General features: G+C 50.3%; 1 protein-coding gene across 2 annotated transcripts in view; it reads left to right on the top strand.

Annotated features, from left to right (window-relative positions):
* Positions 1-6939, top strand: part of LMO1 (LIM domain only 1) — an 85510-nt gene extending 78571 nt beyond the window's left edge. For both annotated transcript variants that reach the window (XM_044270608.1, XM_044270607.1), the window contains exons 3-4: positions 3711-3836; positions 6588-6939. In XM_044270608.1, the coding sequence (XP_044126543.1) occupies positions 3711-3836; positions 6588-6693 (232 nt within the window). In that variant the 3' untranslated portion in view covers positions 6694-6939. The remainder of the gene's footprint in view (positions 1-3710; positions 3837-6587) is intronic.
* The last annotated feature ends 12290 nt before the right edge of the window (positions 6940-19229 follow it).

Genomic DNA, 19229 nt, shown 5'->3' with positions numbered 1-19229 from the left:
GATTTGCGGACCGCAAAACACACAACGGTTGTGTGCATGTAGCCTTATGGTGTGACGACAGAGGGCGCCATTACCTCTGGGGGTATCTCGCCATCCTGTTATTAGGAGGTCTGTCATAAAGGCCTCAGAGCTGCCATCACCTACATGTTCCTGCATCCCATTGTCATGCGTTGCACTCGCGTGAGAAAAATCGTGCATGTTTGGTACCCAAACCCGGACTTCTTCACAGAAGTTCGGGCTTGGGATTGATGTTCTGAAGATTGTATTATTTTCCCTTATAAAATGGTTATAAGGGAAAATAATAGCATTCTGAATACAAAATGCATAGTAAAACAGCGCTAGAGGGGTTAAAAAAAATAATAATTTTTTTTAACTCACCTTAGTCCACTTGATCGCGAAGCCCGGCATCTCCTTGTGTCTCCTCTGCTGCTGAGCGGCTGAACAGGACCTGGGGTGAGCTGCTGCATTAAATAGAGGTTAAGGACCTTTGATGACGTCACTCCGGTCATCACATGGTACGTCACATGATCTTTTACCATGGTGATTCACCATGGTAAAAGACCATGTGATGACCGGAGTGACGTCATCAAAGGTCCTTAACCTCTATTTAATGCAGCAGCTCACCCCAGGTCCTGTTGAGCGCAGAGGAGACACAAGGAGATGCCGGCTTCGTGATCAAGTGGACTAAGGTGAGTTAAATTATTTTTTATTTTTTTTTAACCCCTCCAGCACTGTTTTACTATGCATTCTGTATTCAGAATGCTATTATTTTCCCTTATAACCATGTTATAAAAAAAAATAATAATGATCGGGTCTCCATCCTGATCGTCTCCTAGCAACCGTGCGTGAAAATCGCACCACATCCGTACTTGCTTGAGGATGCTTGCGATTTTCACGCTTCCCATTCACTTCTATGGGGCCTGCGTCACGTCAAAATCGGACAATATAGAGCTTGCTGTGATTTCCACTAAACGCACAAGTGATGCGTGAAAAACAACGCTCATGTGCACAGCCCCATAGAAATGAATGGGTCCGGATTTAGTGCGGGTGCTATACATTCACCGCACGCATCGCACCCGCACGGAAAACTCGCCCGTGTGAAAGGGGCCTTAATAAATGACCTAATTTGGGGGAGGAAGAGGGTCCGTATAAAGCAGAGTCAGAAGGGGGGCTATCACTATTTTTTTTCTGCGCAGATACAAGGATGCTGTAATTAGAGGGAATGCACTTGGGCAGGATCTAAGGTCACTTGATAATATTTTCATGCACTTAGAAGCAGCACAGTTTGGAGCCTTGGACACTAGATGTTTAACCCCGAGGACTCTGCAGAGGGTCTGGGATACATTGAAAACGACTCTGCAGGGGTCACATGGTTTCCATTTTACCCCGTTGTGGGAGAATCGGAATTTATCGGAATTTTTGAATAACTGATCACTCTTATTGGAGTTGTAGGGGGGTCACTAGAGGGGCCGTCTGTTTATTGCAGATCCCTTTAAAGTCTTAGGGGACTTCAATTTCCCAAATATCTCGTTCTTAGACCGATTTATGTTTGAAACATGCACACGAAGAAGCCACACTCAATAAAACATATGATCGCTCAACAACATGCATTTTTTATTATAGTTTTTTTCACTTAGGGAAATAGATTAAAATGGCACAGATCTACTCGAAAATGCGAGACTCGCTGTCCACGGCGATTTCTTTTAAAAGTATAACTAAATGGGAGCAGGAACTGAAAACCTCCCCGGCCACAGATTTTCAAAAATATGAAAAAGGGAGTATCGGCCGCCAGCTACAGACTGATGCAGTTTAGGATTTTGCACAGGTTGTACCGTACACCGTAAATGCTAATAACAGAGGGCGTGAATTTATTTGTCAATGCTGGATATATTCCTCTTTTATGGGAATGTTGTGTGATAAAGCGGTTTTGGGAGCACTGCAGGGGGATCTTGTGCACCGGATATGACTTCTGTGATTTTGGGTTCCTATATAGCAGAAAACCCTAAGGCCCCTTTCACACGGACGAGTATTCCGCACGGATGCGATGCATGATGTGAACGCATTGCACCCGCACGGAATCCCGACCCATTCATTTCTATGGGGCTGTGCACACGAGCGGTGATTTTCTCGCATCACTTGTGCGTTGCGTGAAAATTGCAGCGTGCTCTATATTGTTTTCCACGCAACGCAGGCCCCATAGAAGTGAATGGGGCTGTGTGAAAATCGCAAGAATCTGCAAGCAAGTGCAGATGCGGTGCGATTTTCCCGCACGGTTGCTAGGATGGAGACCCGATCATTATTATGATGGTTATAAGGGAAAATAATAGCATTCTGAATACAGAATGCATAGTACAATAGCGCTGGAGGGGTTAAAAAAATAAAAAATAATTTAACTCACCTTAATCCACTTGCTCGCGCAGCCGGAATCTCTCCTGTCTTCTTCTGTGCTGTGTGCAGGAACAGGACCTGTGGTGACATCACTCCGGTCATCACATGATCCATCACCATGGTAAAAGATCATGTGATGGACCATGTGATGACCGGAGTAACATCACCACAGGTCCTGTTACTGCGCACAGCAAAGAAGAAGACAGAAGAGATGCCGGCTGCGCGAGCAAGTGGATTAAGATGAGTTAAAAATATATCTTTTTTTTTTAACCCCTCCAGCGCTATTGTACTATACAGTCTGTATTCAGAATGCTATTATTTTCCCTTATAACCATGTTATAAGGGAAATAATACAATCTACAGAACCCCGATCCCAAGCCCGAACTTCTGTGAAGAAGTCCAGGTACAGGTCTGGGTACCAAACATGACGATTTATAATGTTTTGCACTTGCACGGAAAAATCGTGCATGTTTCCGCAACGCACCCGCACCTTTTCCCGCAACACCCGTGTGAAAGAGGCCCAATTCTTCCGTACATCAATTAATCTGGCTGAAGGGCTGCTCGATAGCAGAGGTCCTGATAGTCCAGAGATGGGGCCCCACTTCTCCCGCATTTGAGGAGTGGAGACGGATTATGTCCTAAATAAAGCTTTGTGAGGAGGTTGAGAGGCGGAGAAGGCGAGGCACGCGATGTCCCTCTGTCTGGTAGGAGTGAGGTGGACTGATTATGTCGGTGTGCTGGGTGGAGTATGTGGGGGGTACGAGGGGGGGGGGGTACGGGGTTCGGGCTATCAGCGACAGCAGCCGGGGGGGGGGGGGGATAGTTGGGATTGAAGGTATTAGGCTCGAGTCTGCAGAGCTGGATTTAATGTTATTGTCTGTGAGGATGTTACAAATATAGTTATATCTTTTTTATATGTTTATAAGTCTTTTTTTCCCGCTTTGTTTGTAAGTATAACTGATGAAAATAAAATATTTATAAAAAAAAAAAAAATCATCAGAACTTTGCTGTGTTACCAGCTGTACTGCAGTCACACCCAAAGCTGTATTCACAACTCTGGCGTTACGTCATGTCCTCTGCTCCAATCACCTCCAGAACTATAGTCTCAATTCTTCTGTTACTCTATATCTTAAACTCCAGTCACACCCAAAGCTGCAATCACAGTTCCGTTTGCCAATGTGCACCTCTATCTGCAGCTTTGAGTGGGAACCAGCAGAACAGTGAATGCAGCTCTGGGTGTGACTGGAGTATGACAGAGTGCAGTTTGCTGTCCTGTGGGTGTCCCGTGTAATGAAGGCCGCCCCGCTTCTGTCTCCTCACAGGCTCTTTGGGACCACAGGAAACTGCGCTGCGTGCAGTAAACTCATCCCCGCCTTCGAGATGGTGATGCGCGCCCGGGAGAACGTCTACCACCTGGACTGCTTCGCCTGCCAGCTCTGCAACCAGAGGTGAGGACAGGGACCAGTGTGAACAGTGCCCTGCAGTAATGGGGCGGCACCTCGCAGAGTATTACTCCACCTGGGGCGGAAAGCGCAATGGCCACCGACTTGGTGCACTGACCTCTCTACAGACCTGCAGAACATCGCACTCTCTACCCCCTGTCAGATACCTAGTTATATATCCTGCAGACTATTACACCACTGACCCCTCTAGAGACCTGAAGAACATCGCACCCTCTACCTCCTGACAGATACATATAGTGATATACCCTGCAGATTATCACACCACGGACCTCTCTAGAGATCTGCAGAACATTGCACAGTCTACCTCCTGTCAGATGCCTAGTTATATATCCTGCTGACTATTACACCACTGACCCCTCTAGAGACCTGCAGAACATCGCACCCTCTACCTCCTGACAGATACATTTAGTGATATACCCTGCAGATTATCACACACGGGACCTCTCTAGAGATCTGCAGAACATTGCACAGTCTACCTCCTGTCAGATACCTAGTTATATATCCTGCAGATTACTACACCACTGACCTCTCTAGAGATCTGCAGAACATTACTCTGTCCTTTCTACCTCCTGACAGATACATAGTGATATATCCTGCAGATTATTACACCACTGACCTCTCCAGAGATCTGCAGAACATCGCTCTCTACCTACCAACAGATACATAGCGATATATCCTGCAGATTATAACACCACTGACCTATAGGGACCTGCAGAACATTGCTTTAGGCCTCATGCACACGACCGTTGTGTGTTTTGCTGTCTGCAAATTGCGGATCCGCAAAACACGGATGGCGTCTGTGCGCGTTCAGCAAATTGCAGAACGGCATGGGCTGCCATTAATAAAAATGCCTATTCTTGTCCGCAAAACCGGCAACAATAGGACGGGTTATGTTTTTTTTGCGGACCACGGAACGGAGCAACGGATGCGGAAAGCACACGGAGTCCTGTCCGCATCTTTTGTGGCCCCATTGAAGTAATTGGTAAACAACGGCCGTGTGCATGAGGCCTAATACTGTCAGTTGCAATTTTGCTGCGACCAAGGGCTCGTTCGTGGTTCGCAGGCCTCCTGTGCACTGATGGTCGGGATCTCCATATTCACATCTCCCTCCTCCAGTGAGAGAAGTGACTCTGGTCTTAGTGCACCACCTAGTGGCAGCCAGCAGCAGTGCACCATCCCTGGAGTTATCCTGCACATAGCATGATAGGTGGTGTAGTTGTTGGGATCGCTGAGATCTGCAGGATTTCTAGATCCTTCTGATATTACTGGCTCATGCGAGGGTTTGACTCTCTTCACCTACAGGGGGCGTCACTGATCTCTTCCTCACATGATTTTACTTTGATCCTGGATTTTCATTTAAAGGGGTTTTCCCAACCAAAATATTTAACCGTTTTCAGCCAGCCGCAGGATCTGAATAATTTAGTAATTTCATGTAATTTAAACTGTTAACTACTGACTTATTCACCAATATCTGTCGGTATAGCGCCACCACGTTTGCTCATTTTTAAATTTCTTTCTCCACCTCTCTGAGATGGAAGCACATGCTCCGCTCCGTTGATTAACCGCCACTAGCTGCAGTAGAAAGGACACGCCCCTGAGAAAGGACACACCCCCTGAGAAAGGACACCCCCCCCCCCCCCCCGAGAAAGGACACCCCCCCCCCCCCGAAAAAGGACACACACCCCTGAGAAAGGACACACACCCCTGAGAAAGGACACACACCCCTGAGAAAGGAGAAAGGACATGCTCCTGAGAAAGGCCACGCTCCTGAGAAATGACACACTCTCCTGAGAAAGGACACGCCCCTGAGAAAGGACATCCCCCTGAGAAAGGACACACACCCCTGAGAAAGGACACACTCCCCTGAGAAAGGACATCCCCCTGAGAAAGGACACACTCCCCTGAGAAAGGACATCCCCCTGAGAAAGGACATCCCCCTGAGAAAGGACACACTCCCCTGAGAAAGGACACACTCCCCTGAGAAAGGACACGCCCCTGAGAAAGGACACACACCCCTGAGAAAGGACACACACCCCTGAGAAAGGACACACTCCCCTGAGAAAGGACATCCCCCTGAGAAAGGACACACTCCCCTGAGAAAGGACATCCCCCTGAGAAAGGACATCCCCCTGAGAAAGGACATCCCCCTGAGAAAGGACACACACCCCTGAGAAAGGACACACTCCCCTGAGAAAGGACATCCCCCTGAGAAAGGACACACTCCCCTGAGAAAGGACATCCCCCTGAGAAAGGACATCCCCCTGAGAAAGGACACACTCCCCTGAGAAAGGACACATCCCCCTGAGAAAGGACACTCCCCTGAGAAAGGACACACTCCCCTGAGAAAGGACACACCCCCTGAGAAAGGACACACGCCCCTAAAAAATTACACACGCCCCTGAGAAAGGACACACCCCTGAGAAATTACACACGCCCCTGAGAAAGGACACACCCCTAAGCTGTCAGTTCAAAATAAATCTAGCTGAGCCATTGGAGCAGTGAGTGGGGAGATCTCAGGATCCATGTGAGGTTGTCATGAACTATATGGAGTCTGATTTTAATTTTTACATGAATTATTGGAAAACCCCTTTAAATTTTTTTAAAGAAAATGTTGAATTAAAAACTGGAAACAAAGTGAATATCAATTGTTACATAAAGGCGAAGGCCGAGGCTCCTTAAAGGGCCAGTCCTCTATAAATAAAGCCATACTGATCTTCGCTCCTGTTTTTCTTGCAGATTTTGTGTGGGAGACAAGTTTTTTCTGAAGAACAATATGATCTTGTGTCAGATGGACTATGAGGAGGGGCAGCTGAACGGAAGCTTCGAGTCCCAGGTTCAATAACCACCGCAGAACGGACGTGACCAGCGCCCGGGGGCTTGCCTGCAATATCTTCTGAATTCTCGGCCCCCCGCCCCAAGGACTGTGTACAGTGTAGTCGCCTGTCTGTCTGTGGGACCCGGGAGGGGGTGGGGGGCCGCGGCCCACCCTGTACAGCCCGTTTTATGTATATAAACTGAACATTTATTTTATGAAGATGTAATGCAATTTTATTACTGTGTGAAATTAAAGATTATGAATGTTTACTGATCGGAGGTCACGTCAAGGTCATACGCGCCATTGTCCGAACGTCCATTGCTGTGTGCCTGACACAGGCTGGGGTCATCTATAAGGAGGGGCCCCACTATAGCTAAGACCCCCAGAGAGCCAACGTCACTAATTAGAGGCGCTCTGTCCTCCCATAATCCCCTGCTCCAGGGCGCTTTGTCTTATATGTCATTTAATCCTCAGCTTTCAGGTTCATAAATAGAATGTTAGAATTGCAGTGCAGACTGACACTTGTCGCAGAGCGGGGTGATGGTGCTGTACACAGCAGTGTAGATTTATGTGCCATTCAGGGTTTCTGACAAGCTGGATGACAATTACTATGATCGCAGCTGTAAGTGGTGGTGCTGATCAGCGCAATCTTCTCCTGAAATCCTCTGTGGGAACCCTGCTCCTTCCACTATGTAACTCTCAGGGCTCATGCACACGGCCGCTGTGTGCCCGTTGTATGCATTGGGGACCGCAATTTGCTGGTAACGTACGTGCAGCGTCCGGGACGGGTCGAGACCCATTCAACTTGAATGGGTCCATGATCCGTCCGCACCACAATAAAATAAAACATGCTTCTATTAGTGCTTCCGCGGGGTTTCGTGCCTCCGTTCCGCACCGCATCTCCGGATTGCGGACCTATTCTAGTGATGCGTGGTGCATGCGGCCGGTGCCTGCATATTACGGACCCGCTGTTTGGGGGCCGCAATACGGCCACTACCAGGCAACGGCCGTGTGCATGAGGCCTCATCCTGTGACCTCCACAAGATCCCTCTCCTAAAATCCTCTGTGCTGCTGTGATTCTGCTGCGCATGAGAAGCATTTCAGTTCAGGTCCGGACATCAATCACCTGGCGCTGAGAAGTAGCGCACAGACATGACATATGGCGGGTCTGCGCGCCAATCCTACAAGACACATGTTTCCCTTTGTTCCCAGTTTAGGAGATGATCTGATGTTGGATCTGAAATCCTCGTCTTCTAAATGGACTGAAGAAACAGCGTCTGCTCGTGCCAGAACCTGCGCCGCGAAAAGACTGAAGAAACAGTGTCCGCTCGTGCCAGAACCTGCGCCATGAAAAGACTGAAGAAACAGCGTCCGCTCGTGCCAGATCCTGCGCCGCGAAAAGACTGAAGAAACAGTGTCCGCTCGTGCCAGAACCTGCGCCATGAAAAGACTGAAGAAACAGCGTCCGCTCGTGCCAGATCCTGCGCCGCGAAAAGACTGAAGAAACAGCGTCTGCTCGTGCCAGATCCTGCGCCGCGAAAAGACTGAAGAAACAGTGTCCGCTCGTGCCAGAACCTGCGCCATGAAAAGACTGAAGAAACAGCGTCCGCTCGTGCCAGATCCTGCGCCGCGAAAAGACTGAAGAAACAGTGTCCGCTCGTGCCAGAACCTGCGCCATGAAAAGACTGAAGAAACAGCGTCCGCTCGTGCCAGATCCTGCGCCGCGAAAAGACTGAAGAAACAGTGTCTGCTCGTGCCAGTTCCTGCGCCGCGAAAAGACTGAAGAAACAGCGTCGGCTCGTGCCAGATCCTGCACCGTGAAAAGACTGAAGAAACAGCATCCGCTCGTGCCAGATCCTGCGCCACGAAAAGACTGAAAAAACAGCGTCTGCTCGTGCCAGATCCTGCGCCGTGAAAAGACTGAAGAAACAGCGTCCGGTCGTGCCAGATCCTGCGCTGTGAAAAGACTAAAGAAACAGCGTCCGCTCGTGCCAGATCCTGCGCTGTGAAAACACTAAAGAAACAGCGTCCGCTCGTGCCAGATCCTGCGCCGTGAAAAGACTGAAGAAACAGCGTCCGCTCGTGCCAGATCCTGCGCTGTGAAAAGACTGAAGAAACAGCATCCGCTCGTGCTAGATCCTGCGCCGTGAAAAGACTGAAGAAACAGCGTCCGCTCGTGCCAGATCCTGCGCCGTGAAAAGACTAAAGAAACAGCGTCTGCTTGTGCCAGATCCTGCGCCGCGAAAAGATTGAAGAAACAGCGTCCGCTCGTGCCAGATCCCGCGCCGCAAAAAGACTGAAGAAACAGCGTTCGCTCGTGCCAGATCCTGCGCCGTGAGAAGACTGAAGAAACAGCGTCCGCTCGTGTCAGATCCTGCGCCGTGAAAAGACTGAAGAAACAGCGTCCGCTCGTGCCAGATCCTGCGCCACGAAAAGACTGAAGAAACAGCGTCCGCTCGTGCCAGATCCTGCTCTGCGAAAAGACTGAAGAAACAGCATCCGCTCGTGCCAGATCCTGCGCCATGAAAAGACTGAAGAAACAGCGTCTGCTCGTGCCAGATCCTGCGCCGCGAAAAGACTGAAGAAACAGCGTCCGCTCATGCCAGATCCTGCGCTGCGAAAAGACTGAAGAAACAGCATCCGCTCGTGCCAGATCCTGCGCCATGAAAAGACTGAAGAAACAGCGTCTGCTCGTGCCAGATCCTGCGCCGTGAAAAGACTGAAGAAACAGCGTCGGCTTGTGCCAGATCCTGCGCTGCGAAAAGACTGAAGAAACAGCATCCGCTCGTGCCAGATCCTGCGCTGCGAAAATACTGAAGAAACAGCGTCCGCTCGTGCCAGATCCTGCAGTGCGAAAAGACTGAAGAAACAGCATCCACTCGTGCCAGATCCTGCGCCGTGAAAAGACTGAAGAAACAGCGTCGGCTTGTGCCAGATCCTGCGCTGCGAAAAGACTGAAGAAACAGCATCCGCTCGTGCCAGATCCTGCGCCGTGAAAAGACAGCGTCGGCTTGTGCCAGATCCTGCGCTGCGAAAAGACTGAAGAAACAGCGTCCGCTCGTGCCAGATCCTGCGCTGCGAAAAGACTGAAGAAACAGCATCCGCTCGTGCCAGATCCTGCGCTGCGAAAATACTGAAGAAACAGCGTCCGCTCGTGCCAGATCCTGCGCTGTGAAAAGACTGAAGAAACAGCATACGCTCGTGCCAGATCCTGCGCCGTGAAAAGACTGAAGAAACAGCGTCCGCTCGTGCCAGATCCTGCGCTGCGAAAATACTGAAGAAACAGCGTCCGCTCGTGCCAGATCCTGCGCTGTGAAAAGACTGAAGAAACAGCATACGCTCGTGCCAGATCCTGCGCTGTGAAAAGACTGAAGAAACAGCGTCCGCTCGTGCCAGATCCTGCGCCATGAAAAGACTGAAGAAACAGCGTCCGCTCGTGCCAGATCCTGCGCCACGAAAAGACTGAAGAAACAGCGTCGGCTTGTGCCAGATCCTGCGCTGCGAAAAGACTGAAGAAACAGCATCCGCTCGTGCCAGATCCTGCGCTGCGAAAATACTGAAGAAACAGCGTCCGCTCGTGCCAGATCCTGCACCGTTAAAAGACTGAAGAAACAGCGTCCGCTCGTGCCATATCCTGCAGTGCGAAAAGACTGAAGAAACAGCATCCGCTCGTGCCAGATCCTGCGCCGTGAAAAGACTGAAGAAACAGCGTCGGCTTGTGCCAGATCCTGCGCTGCGAAAAGACTGAAGAAACAGCATCCGCTCGTGCCAGATCCTGCGCCGTGAAAAGACAGCGTCGGCTTGTGCCAGATCCTGCGCTGCGAAAAGACTGAAGAAACAGCGTCCGCTCGTGCCAGATCCTGCGCTGCGAAAAGACTGAAGAAACAGCGTCCGCTCGTGCCAGATCCTGCGCTGCGAAAATACTGAAGAAACAGCGTCCGCTCGTGCCAGATCCTGCGCTGTGAAAAGACTGAAGAAACAGCATACGCTCGTGCCAGATCCTGCGCCGTGAAAAGACTGAAGAAACAGCGTCCGCTCGTGCCAGATCCTGCGCTGCGAAAAGACTGAAGAAACAGCGTCCGCTCGTGCCAGATCCTGCGCTGTGAAAAGACTGAAGAAACAGCGTCCGCTCGTGCCAGATCCTGCGCCATGAAAAGACTGAAGAAACAGCGTCCGCTCGTGCCAGATCCTGCGCCACGAAAAGACTGAAGAAACAGCGTCTGCTCGTGCCAGATCCTGCGCTGCGAAAAGACTAAAGAAACAGCGTCCGCTCGTGCCAGATTCTGCGCCGTGAAAAGACTGAAGAAACAGTGTCCGCTCGTGCCAGATCCTGCTCCACGAAAAGACTGAAGAAACAGCGTCCGCTCGTGCCAGATCCTGCGTCATGAAAAGACTGAAGAAGCAGCAGTCCGCTCGAGCCAGATCCTGCGCAGTGAAAAGACTGAAGAAACAGGTTCTGCTCGTGCCAGATCCTGCACCGCGAATAAACTGAAGAAACAGCGTCCGCTCCTGCCAGATCCTGCGCCACGAAAAGACTGAAGAAACAGCGTCCACTCGTGCCAGAACCTGCGCCATGAAAAGACTGAAGAAACAGCGTCCGCTCGTGCCAGATCCTGCGCCACGAAAAGACTGAAGAAACAGCGTCCGCTCGTGCCAGATCCTGCACCGCGAAAAGACTGAAGAAACAGCGTCCGCTCGTGCCAGATCCTGCGCCGTGAAAAGACTGAAGAAACAGCGTCTGCTCGTGCCAGATCCTGCGCTGTGAAAAGACTAAAGAAACAGCGTCCACTCGTACGAGATCCTGCGCCACGAAAAGACTGAAGAAACAGCGTCTGCTCGTGCCAGATCCTGCGCCGCAAAAAGACTGAAGAAACAGCGTCTGCTCGTGCCAGATCCTGCGCCGCAAAAAGACTGAAGAAACAGCGTCCGATCGTGCCAGATCCTGCGCAGTGAAAAGACTGAAGAAACAGCGTCCGATCGTGCCAGATCCTGCGCTGCGAAAAGACTGAAGAAACAGCGTCTGCTCGTGCCAGATCCTGCGCCACAAAAAGACTGAAGAAACAGCGTCTGCTCGTGCCAGATCCTGCGCAGTGAAAAGACTGAAGAAACAGCGTCCGCTCGTGCCAGATCCTGCGCTGTGAAAAGACTGAAGAAACAGCGTCCGCTCATGCCAGATCCTGTGCCACGAAAAGACTGGAAATTGGAAGAAAAAACACAAAACAAAACTCTTCAAAAGACGCCAAAATCCTGCGCAGCTAAGAGACGCAGCGCGGCCGCCGAGCAGAATCTACTTAACAACCGTCTCTCAGCCCAAACGCAGTAGGAGCCCCGCATCCCGGCCACCATTATGGCGGCGTGTGTCACTCCAGTGATTACTGTGGAGGAGGAGGCGACCATGTGCAGCATGTATATGGCTCTATGGGGGACGACCCTGCGGGTATACATCTCCGCATTCTTATGCTCTGCCTTTCCTATTGCTTGACCTCTGTGTCAGTCTTCACTGTAGTTCTGGCATTCTATTCATGTATCAGGTAGCACAGGATGAACACATATCTAAATCCCCATCATCCATTTACACCAAGTGATTTCTGAAAATGAATCTTACATTTCCTGCAATGAAAAGTTACAACATTTAACTTTTTATAGAAATTCCTCACTGTTTCAATATATCTGCTTGCTGTCATATAATAGGAACCTTTGTTGATTATGTCCAGTTTATAAATCAGTCCTGGTCATGTAAAGGATGTGCTGCGCGGCACATTACTGTACAGTTATCAGAGCTGCGCCCTGTACCGCACCCTGCACCGCTGTAAGCGTCATGTGACCGGCAGTGCCACCTGTGCCTGCTGCATCTGACAGCAGAGAAGGTGCCAGCAGCAGTGACACCATGCCAGGCAGTACTAGAAGAATTGTGAATGCAGCTCTGGATGTGACTGGAGCATAAGGCATGATGAAGTGGCAGCATTGCAACTGCAGCTTTGGATGTGACTGTAGTACAGGACATGATGTAACGGCAGAATAATGAATGCAGCTTTGGATGTGACTGGAGTATAAGGCATGATGAAGTGGCAGCATTGCAACTGTATCTTTGGATGTGACTGTAGTACAAGACATGATGTAACAACAGAATAGTGAATGCAGCTTTAGATGTGACTGAAATACAGGACATGATGTAGCTGCAGAATTTTGAATGCAGATTTATATGTTACTAGAGAAGAAAATGCGGTGAAGTGGCAGCATTGCATTTGCAGCTTTGCATGTGACTGTAGTACAGGACATAATGTACCAGAAGAATAGTGACAGCAGCCTTGGATGTGACAGGAGTATAAGACATAATGTAACAGCAGAATTGTGAATGCAGCTCTGGATGTGACTGGAGCATAAGATGATGGTTTCTCATCTGGATCCTGCAAGTTGAGGTTGGTATGTGAGTGGAGCATTTTCGCAGCTTCTGACAATATATTGACTCCTCGGATTTCTTGGCTGACAACTGAGAACATCGTCCATCAGAAGTTCCATCGGCAGCTCTCTGCCCGCTGCAGCACGCCAAGAGTTAATGACAGGCTGCTCACTGGGGAGGTTTTACACCAGAGCGGAGCATCATTTAATGTCTTAAAGATGGCCGCCGGGCATAAACGTTCTAGATCGCAATTTCCAGATAATGCGATCCGGTCCCTGGGGGCGTCCTCAAAATACAAGTTATCAGCGGTGAACGGCCGCCTGACCGCGCGCAGCCACAAACCCTGCTTGATGGGCTTTTAAAGCGGACAGTCGAGGGAAATTAGAGCCGCCAATCGCACAACTGCCGCCGCCACCGGTTCTGTTACTGGTTCTGCAGGTCACCAACCCAATTCCCCAAAGAGGATTAGCGGAAAGTCTCCGATCCATTCTTCATGTAGGATCGCCCTGTGGCCGCGGATCAGACGCACGAAGCCGCGCATTCGCCAATGATCCGTTACAGAAAGAGGCCATAAAGTAATGAGTTTGTGTCTTCATTGTAGTTCTGGTGTTGTAGTGCTGAACCAGGAAGCGCAGGATGAGCAACTCAGAATCAGTACAGGATAAGTAATGTACGTACACAGTGACTGCACCAGCAGAATTGTGAGTGCAGCTCTGGAGTATAATACAGGGTGTAACGCAGGATCAGAACAGGATAAGTAATGTGTGTACACAGTGACTGCACCAGCAGAATAGTGAGTGCAGCTCTGGAGTATAATGCAGGATATAACCCAGGATCAGTACAGGATAAGTAATGTATGTACACAGTGACTGCACCAGCAGAATAGTGAGTGCAGCTCTGGAGTATAATACAGGATGTAACTCAGGATCAGTACAGGATAAGTAATGTATGTACACAGTGACTGCACCAGCAGAATAGTGAGTGCAGCTCTGGAGTATAATACAGGATGTAACTCAGGATCAGTACAGGATAAGTAATGTATGTACACAGTGACTGCACCAGCAGAATAGTGAGTGCAGCTCTGGAGTATAATACAGGATGTAACTCAGGATCAGTACAGGATAAGTAATGTATGTACACAGTGACTGCAGCAGGAATAGTGAGTGCAGCTCTGGAGTATAATACAGGATGTAACTCCGGATCAGTACAGGATAAGTAATGTATGTACACACTGACTGCACCAGCAGAATAGTGAGTGCAGCTCTGGAGTATAATACAGGATGTAACTCAGGATCAGTACAGGATAAGTAATGTATGTACACAGTGACTGCAGCAGGAATAGTGAGTGCAGCTCTGGAGTATAATACAGGATATAACCCAGGATCAGTACAGGATAAGTAATGTATGTACACAGTGACTGCACCAGCAGAATAGTGAGTGCAGCTCTGGAGTATAATACAGGATATAACCCAGGATCAGTACAGGATAAGTAATGTATGTACACAGTGACTGCACCAGCAGAATAGTGAGTGCAGCTCTGGAGTATAATACAGGATGTAACTCAGGATCAGTACAGGATAAGTAATGTATGTACACCGTGACTGCACCAGCAGAATAGTGAGTGCAGCTCTGGAGTATAATACAGGATGTAACTCCGGATCAGTACAGGATAAGTAATGTATGTACACAGTGACTGCAGCAGGAATAGTGAGTGCAGCTCTGGAGTATAATACAGGATGTAACTCAGGATCAGTACAGGATAAGTAATGTATGTTCACAGTGACTGCACCAGCAGAATAGTGAGTGCAGCTCTGGAGTATAATACAGGATGTAACTCAGGATCAGTACAGGATAAGTAATGTATGTACACACTGACTCCACCAGCAGAATAGTGAGTGCAGCTCTGGAGTATAATACAGGATGTAACTCAGGATCAGTACAGGATAAGTAATGTATGTACACCGTGACTGCACCAGCAGAATAGTGAGTGCAGCTCTGGAGTATAATACAGGATGTAACTCTGGATCAGTACAGGATAAGTAATGTATGTACACAGTGACTGCACCAGCAGAATAGTGAGTGCAGCTCTGGAGTATAATACAGGATGTAACTAGGTGATTTTCCTAGTCTATGACGGAAAGTCATGGTTTTTTTAAAGACACGGAGGCGAGTATTGCTATCTCCTTCTTTACTGTCCACCAATAGCAGTAAAGAAAAAATTTACATCACATAACGTAACCATAGTAACATCACCCTCCCCTCACAGTCCATATAACAGACGGCTCCTCCTCTCAATCCTCCTCTTTCTTTACGAGCCTGACACCATGACCGGAACCACCGAACACGAAACCGGAACCTGGAAACGGGAAACGACCAGCACGGAACCACCGGAACATCCCAACGAAACCCAGCAACTCGGATCACCGGATCTTCTTTTCAACGAAAGCCAACATGGCTACAACTGGAACAGGTCAATGGAGACCCGAAGCGAATCAACTTCCTCCTGAAAGTAATAAACAGGTCAAGTAATGGGCAGAACAAAACATCGCAAGTCCAACGCGATCCTGCCAGAATAAACATCTTAAGTCGACATAGCCGACACATCATGCAAATCAGACTGAAAACCGCATAAATACATCGTAAGGGAGGGAAACCCAGGGCGGGCAATACTCGCCTCCGTGTCTTTAATAAAACCATGACTTTCCGTCATAGACTAGGAAAATCACCTAGTTTTACAGCAAGACACGGAGGCTCCTATTGCTAAGTTTAAAGTTGAGCAATAACAGCAGAAAACAAATGTGGAGGCGGTCTAAAATAATACTCCCTGAATGTTGACGCCGAAGACCAGTCCGCCAGACGTAGGATATCCTCCAATCGAGCACCCGAAACAGCCAAAGCGGTAGCCGATGCGCCTCTAGCGGAATGAGCAGTAAATATGGAAGTATCAATTCCTGCTAACGACATAACCCACTTCATCCAGCGCGCCAAAGTAGGGCTGGACACAGGACCAAACGGATGCCGAATGGACAAGAAAAGCTGAGGAACCGAAGACGACCGGTAAGCACGCGTCCGGGACTCATACTCCCTCAAACAAGCCACTGGGCAAAGAGCCGGCGAAGAAGGGAAAGACGGATAAGACACCGACCTAATGTTGGTCTTCGTACGTCTGGAAATATTGAAGGTGACCCCCTCCGGAGTAAAGGACCTGGCGTCGTGATCAAGCGCTCGAACATCTGAGACCCGCTTGCAGGAAATAAGGCAAAAAAGAACCAATAACTTGGCCGACAACTGCCGCACCGTGAGATCCGGGTTACCAGGCCAGTTGGACAAAAAAGACAAGACTAAAGACACATCCCAAGTCGTGGTAAAGCGAGGCCGGGGAGGACGAGACATGCGGGAACCGCGAAGCAAACGACATACGGAAGGGTGCTGTCCCGCAGGGACACCATCAAAACCCTGATGAGAAGATGAAATAGCGGACCTGAACAAATTAATCGTCCGATAAGCCTTACCCGCTTCGAAGAGGGAGGTAAGAAAATCCAAAAGCTGAGTCACAGGGGCCGAAACGGGATCCAAGTCCCGTTCCACGCACCAACCAGACCAAGATCGCCAGGCTGCCCGATAAGATTTTCTGGTGCCGGGAGCCCATGCGTTGTCCAAAAGGCGTCTAGTTGCCTCCGAAATATCGCCGACTTCTCCAGGTGTCCTGAGATCCGGCACGCGACCAGCCGTAGAGATCCGTCCGACAGGAGCGGGTGGTGTAATCCTCGAGGGTCCTGGAGGAGATCCATCCGAAACGGGAGGAGAAAAGGCACATCTATCAGGAGACCCAGCAGCGACGGGAACCACGCCTGAGTCCCCCAGAAAGGGACCACCACCACCAACTCGGCCAGCTGACGACGAACATGTAACATCATCCTCGGGATCATAGCAAATGGCGGGAATGCATACATCAGCGGACCGGACCACGGTTGAAGGAACGCGTCCACCGCCTCCGCTGCCGGATCCGGACGCCAGCTGAAAAATCGCGGAAGTTGGGTGTTGAGACGTGAGGCAAATAGGTCTATAGCAAAAGGACCCCAATTCCTGGATAACTCGGAAAAAATCTCCGGAGCCAGCATCCAATCGCTGCTGTCCGTAAGGTAGCGGGAGCCCCAATCCGCCCGACTGTTGTGGAGTCCCGGGAGATATTCCGCCTGAACCATGACCTCCCTGGAGAGACAAAAAGACCAGAAATCTTTCGCCAACCGAGCCAAGGTAGCCGAGCGCGTACCTCCCAACCGGTTGATGTATCGCACTGCAGACACATTGTCCATCCGGAGACGAATGCACGCCCGAGCCATCCCGTTGGTGAAACTCCGAATGGCAAAGGAACCGGCAAGAAGTTCCAACGCGTTGATATGAAGACGCGCCTCTTCCGTGGACCACCGGCCGCCCGTGGAGATCCCGTTGCAGTGGGCACCCCAGCCGTGAAGACTGGCGTCCGACTCGACAGTGAAATCGGGTTGTAAACCGAATATTGCCCTGCCGTTCCAGGCTTCCAGGTTGTCGATCCACCAAGTGATCTCTTCCCGAGATTCCGGGTCCAGGGTCAGAGTGTCTGCGAACGCAGCGCCAGAGCGGAGATGTGCTATTTTCAAGCGCTGAAGGGCCCTGTAGTGCAAAGGGGCTGGAAACACCGCTTGGATAGAAGAGGCGAGGAGACCGATGATTCTGGCCAGATGGCGTAGGGACACCAGAGGCAGAGACAGGGCATGTCTGAGTTCCTTGCGTATGGAACGCAGCTTCGACGTGGGTAGAGAGAGGGATTCCGACATCGAATCCACGGTGAAACCCAAAAATTCCATCCTCTGCGATGGTACCAAGCACGACTTCTCGTGGTTTACGAGAAAACCGAGACGGGCTAGAAGGTCCGTCGTCCAGCGAAGATGTATTAACAGAGTCTGGGCCGACTGATGCATGATAAGAATGTCGTCCAGGTATATGATGAGGCGGACCCCACGACTGCGGAGCCAGGCCACAACCGGACGCATCAGCTTGGTGAAACACCATGGCGCTGAGGAAAGGCCGAAAGGGAGGCACGAGAAACGCCAGATCTCTCCCTTCCACACGAAACGCAGCAGGTCCCTGGAAGGGGCGGACACCGGGACTGTCAAGTAAGCGTCCTTGAGGTCCAGTTTCACAAACCAATCGCCCGGCATAAGGAGATCTCGGAGTAGATGGATGCCCTCCATCTTGAAGTGGCGATAGCGGACAATCGCATTCAGAGCCCGCAAATTGATAACCGGGCGCATCTGACCCCCTTTTTTCTGGACCAGAAAGATAGAGCTGACGACCCCTGTCGTGTGTGGCGGTGCCCTCTCGATCGCCCGCTTGTGGTAGAGGGAGGTGAGTTCTAGGTCCACCAGCGCGGCGTCGGGGCGAGACAGCAGGGAGGTGGGAGGGGATGGAATCTGGTCCGGCGAACCCACGAGTTCCACGTGGAAGCCTTCTATAGTGGACAAAACCCAAGGGTCGGATGTTATCGCCGCCCAAGCAGGGGAAAAACGACGGAGTCTGCCCCCTATGCAATGATCCAAAGAAACCCCCCTCGGGGGAGGACTTACCGAAAGGACGTCGTGAAGACTGATTCCCTCTGTAAGATCTGCCACGCCATTGTCCACCTCTGGCAGGGAAGAAAGGGGATGGAAATCTCTGTTCCTGGAAGGCGGGGCGTTGATGAAAGGAGCCTCTGCCCGCGTTGCGGGGTTGAAAATTGGAACGGCCGGACAGACGGCCCCTAGCACTGCCGGCCCTGGTGGAGACCCGTCCCTGGAATACTCTCCTAATGGAAGATTGGGCCTTATCTAGGGCAGTGAATGCTCCCACGAACCGACTCAAATCCTTAATAAAGGAGTCGCCAAAAAGATGACCCTGAGCATCTGCGCCTGATTCAGTCAGGGCCAGGTTGGCCAGTTTCGGGTCTATTTTAAATAGAATTGCCTTTCTTCTCTCAATTGCTAGAGAGGAATTGGCGTTGCCAGCGATGCAGATCGCTCGTTGGATCCAGCCACTCATTTCCTCAGGGTCAATAGGGGACCCATCTGACCTGGCATTCTCAGCCATCTCAAACAATTTGGTCAGAGGACCAAACACATCCAGGAGCTTGTCCTGACAGCTACGC

Source organism: Bufo gargarizans, chromosome 10, assembly GCF_014858855.1.
Source record: "Bufo gargarizans isolate SCDJY-AF-19 chromosome 10, ASM1485885v1, whole genome shotgun sequence".
In the NCBI taxonomy this organism is placed as follows: Eukaryota; Metazoa; Chordata; class Amphibia; order Anura; family Bufonidae; genus Bufo; species Bufo gargarizans.
This window is presented reverse-complemented; position numbering and strand designations above follow the sequence as displayed.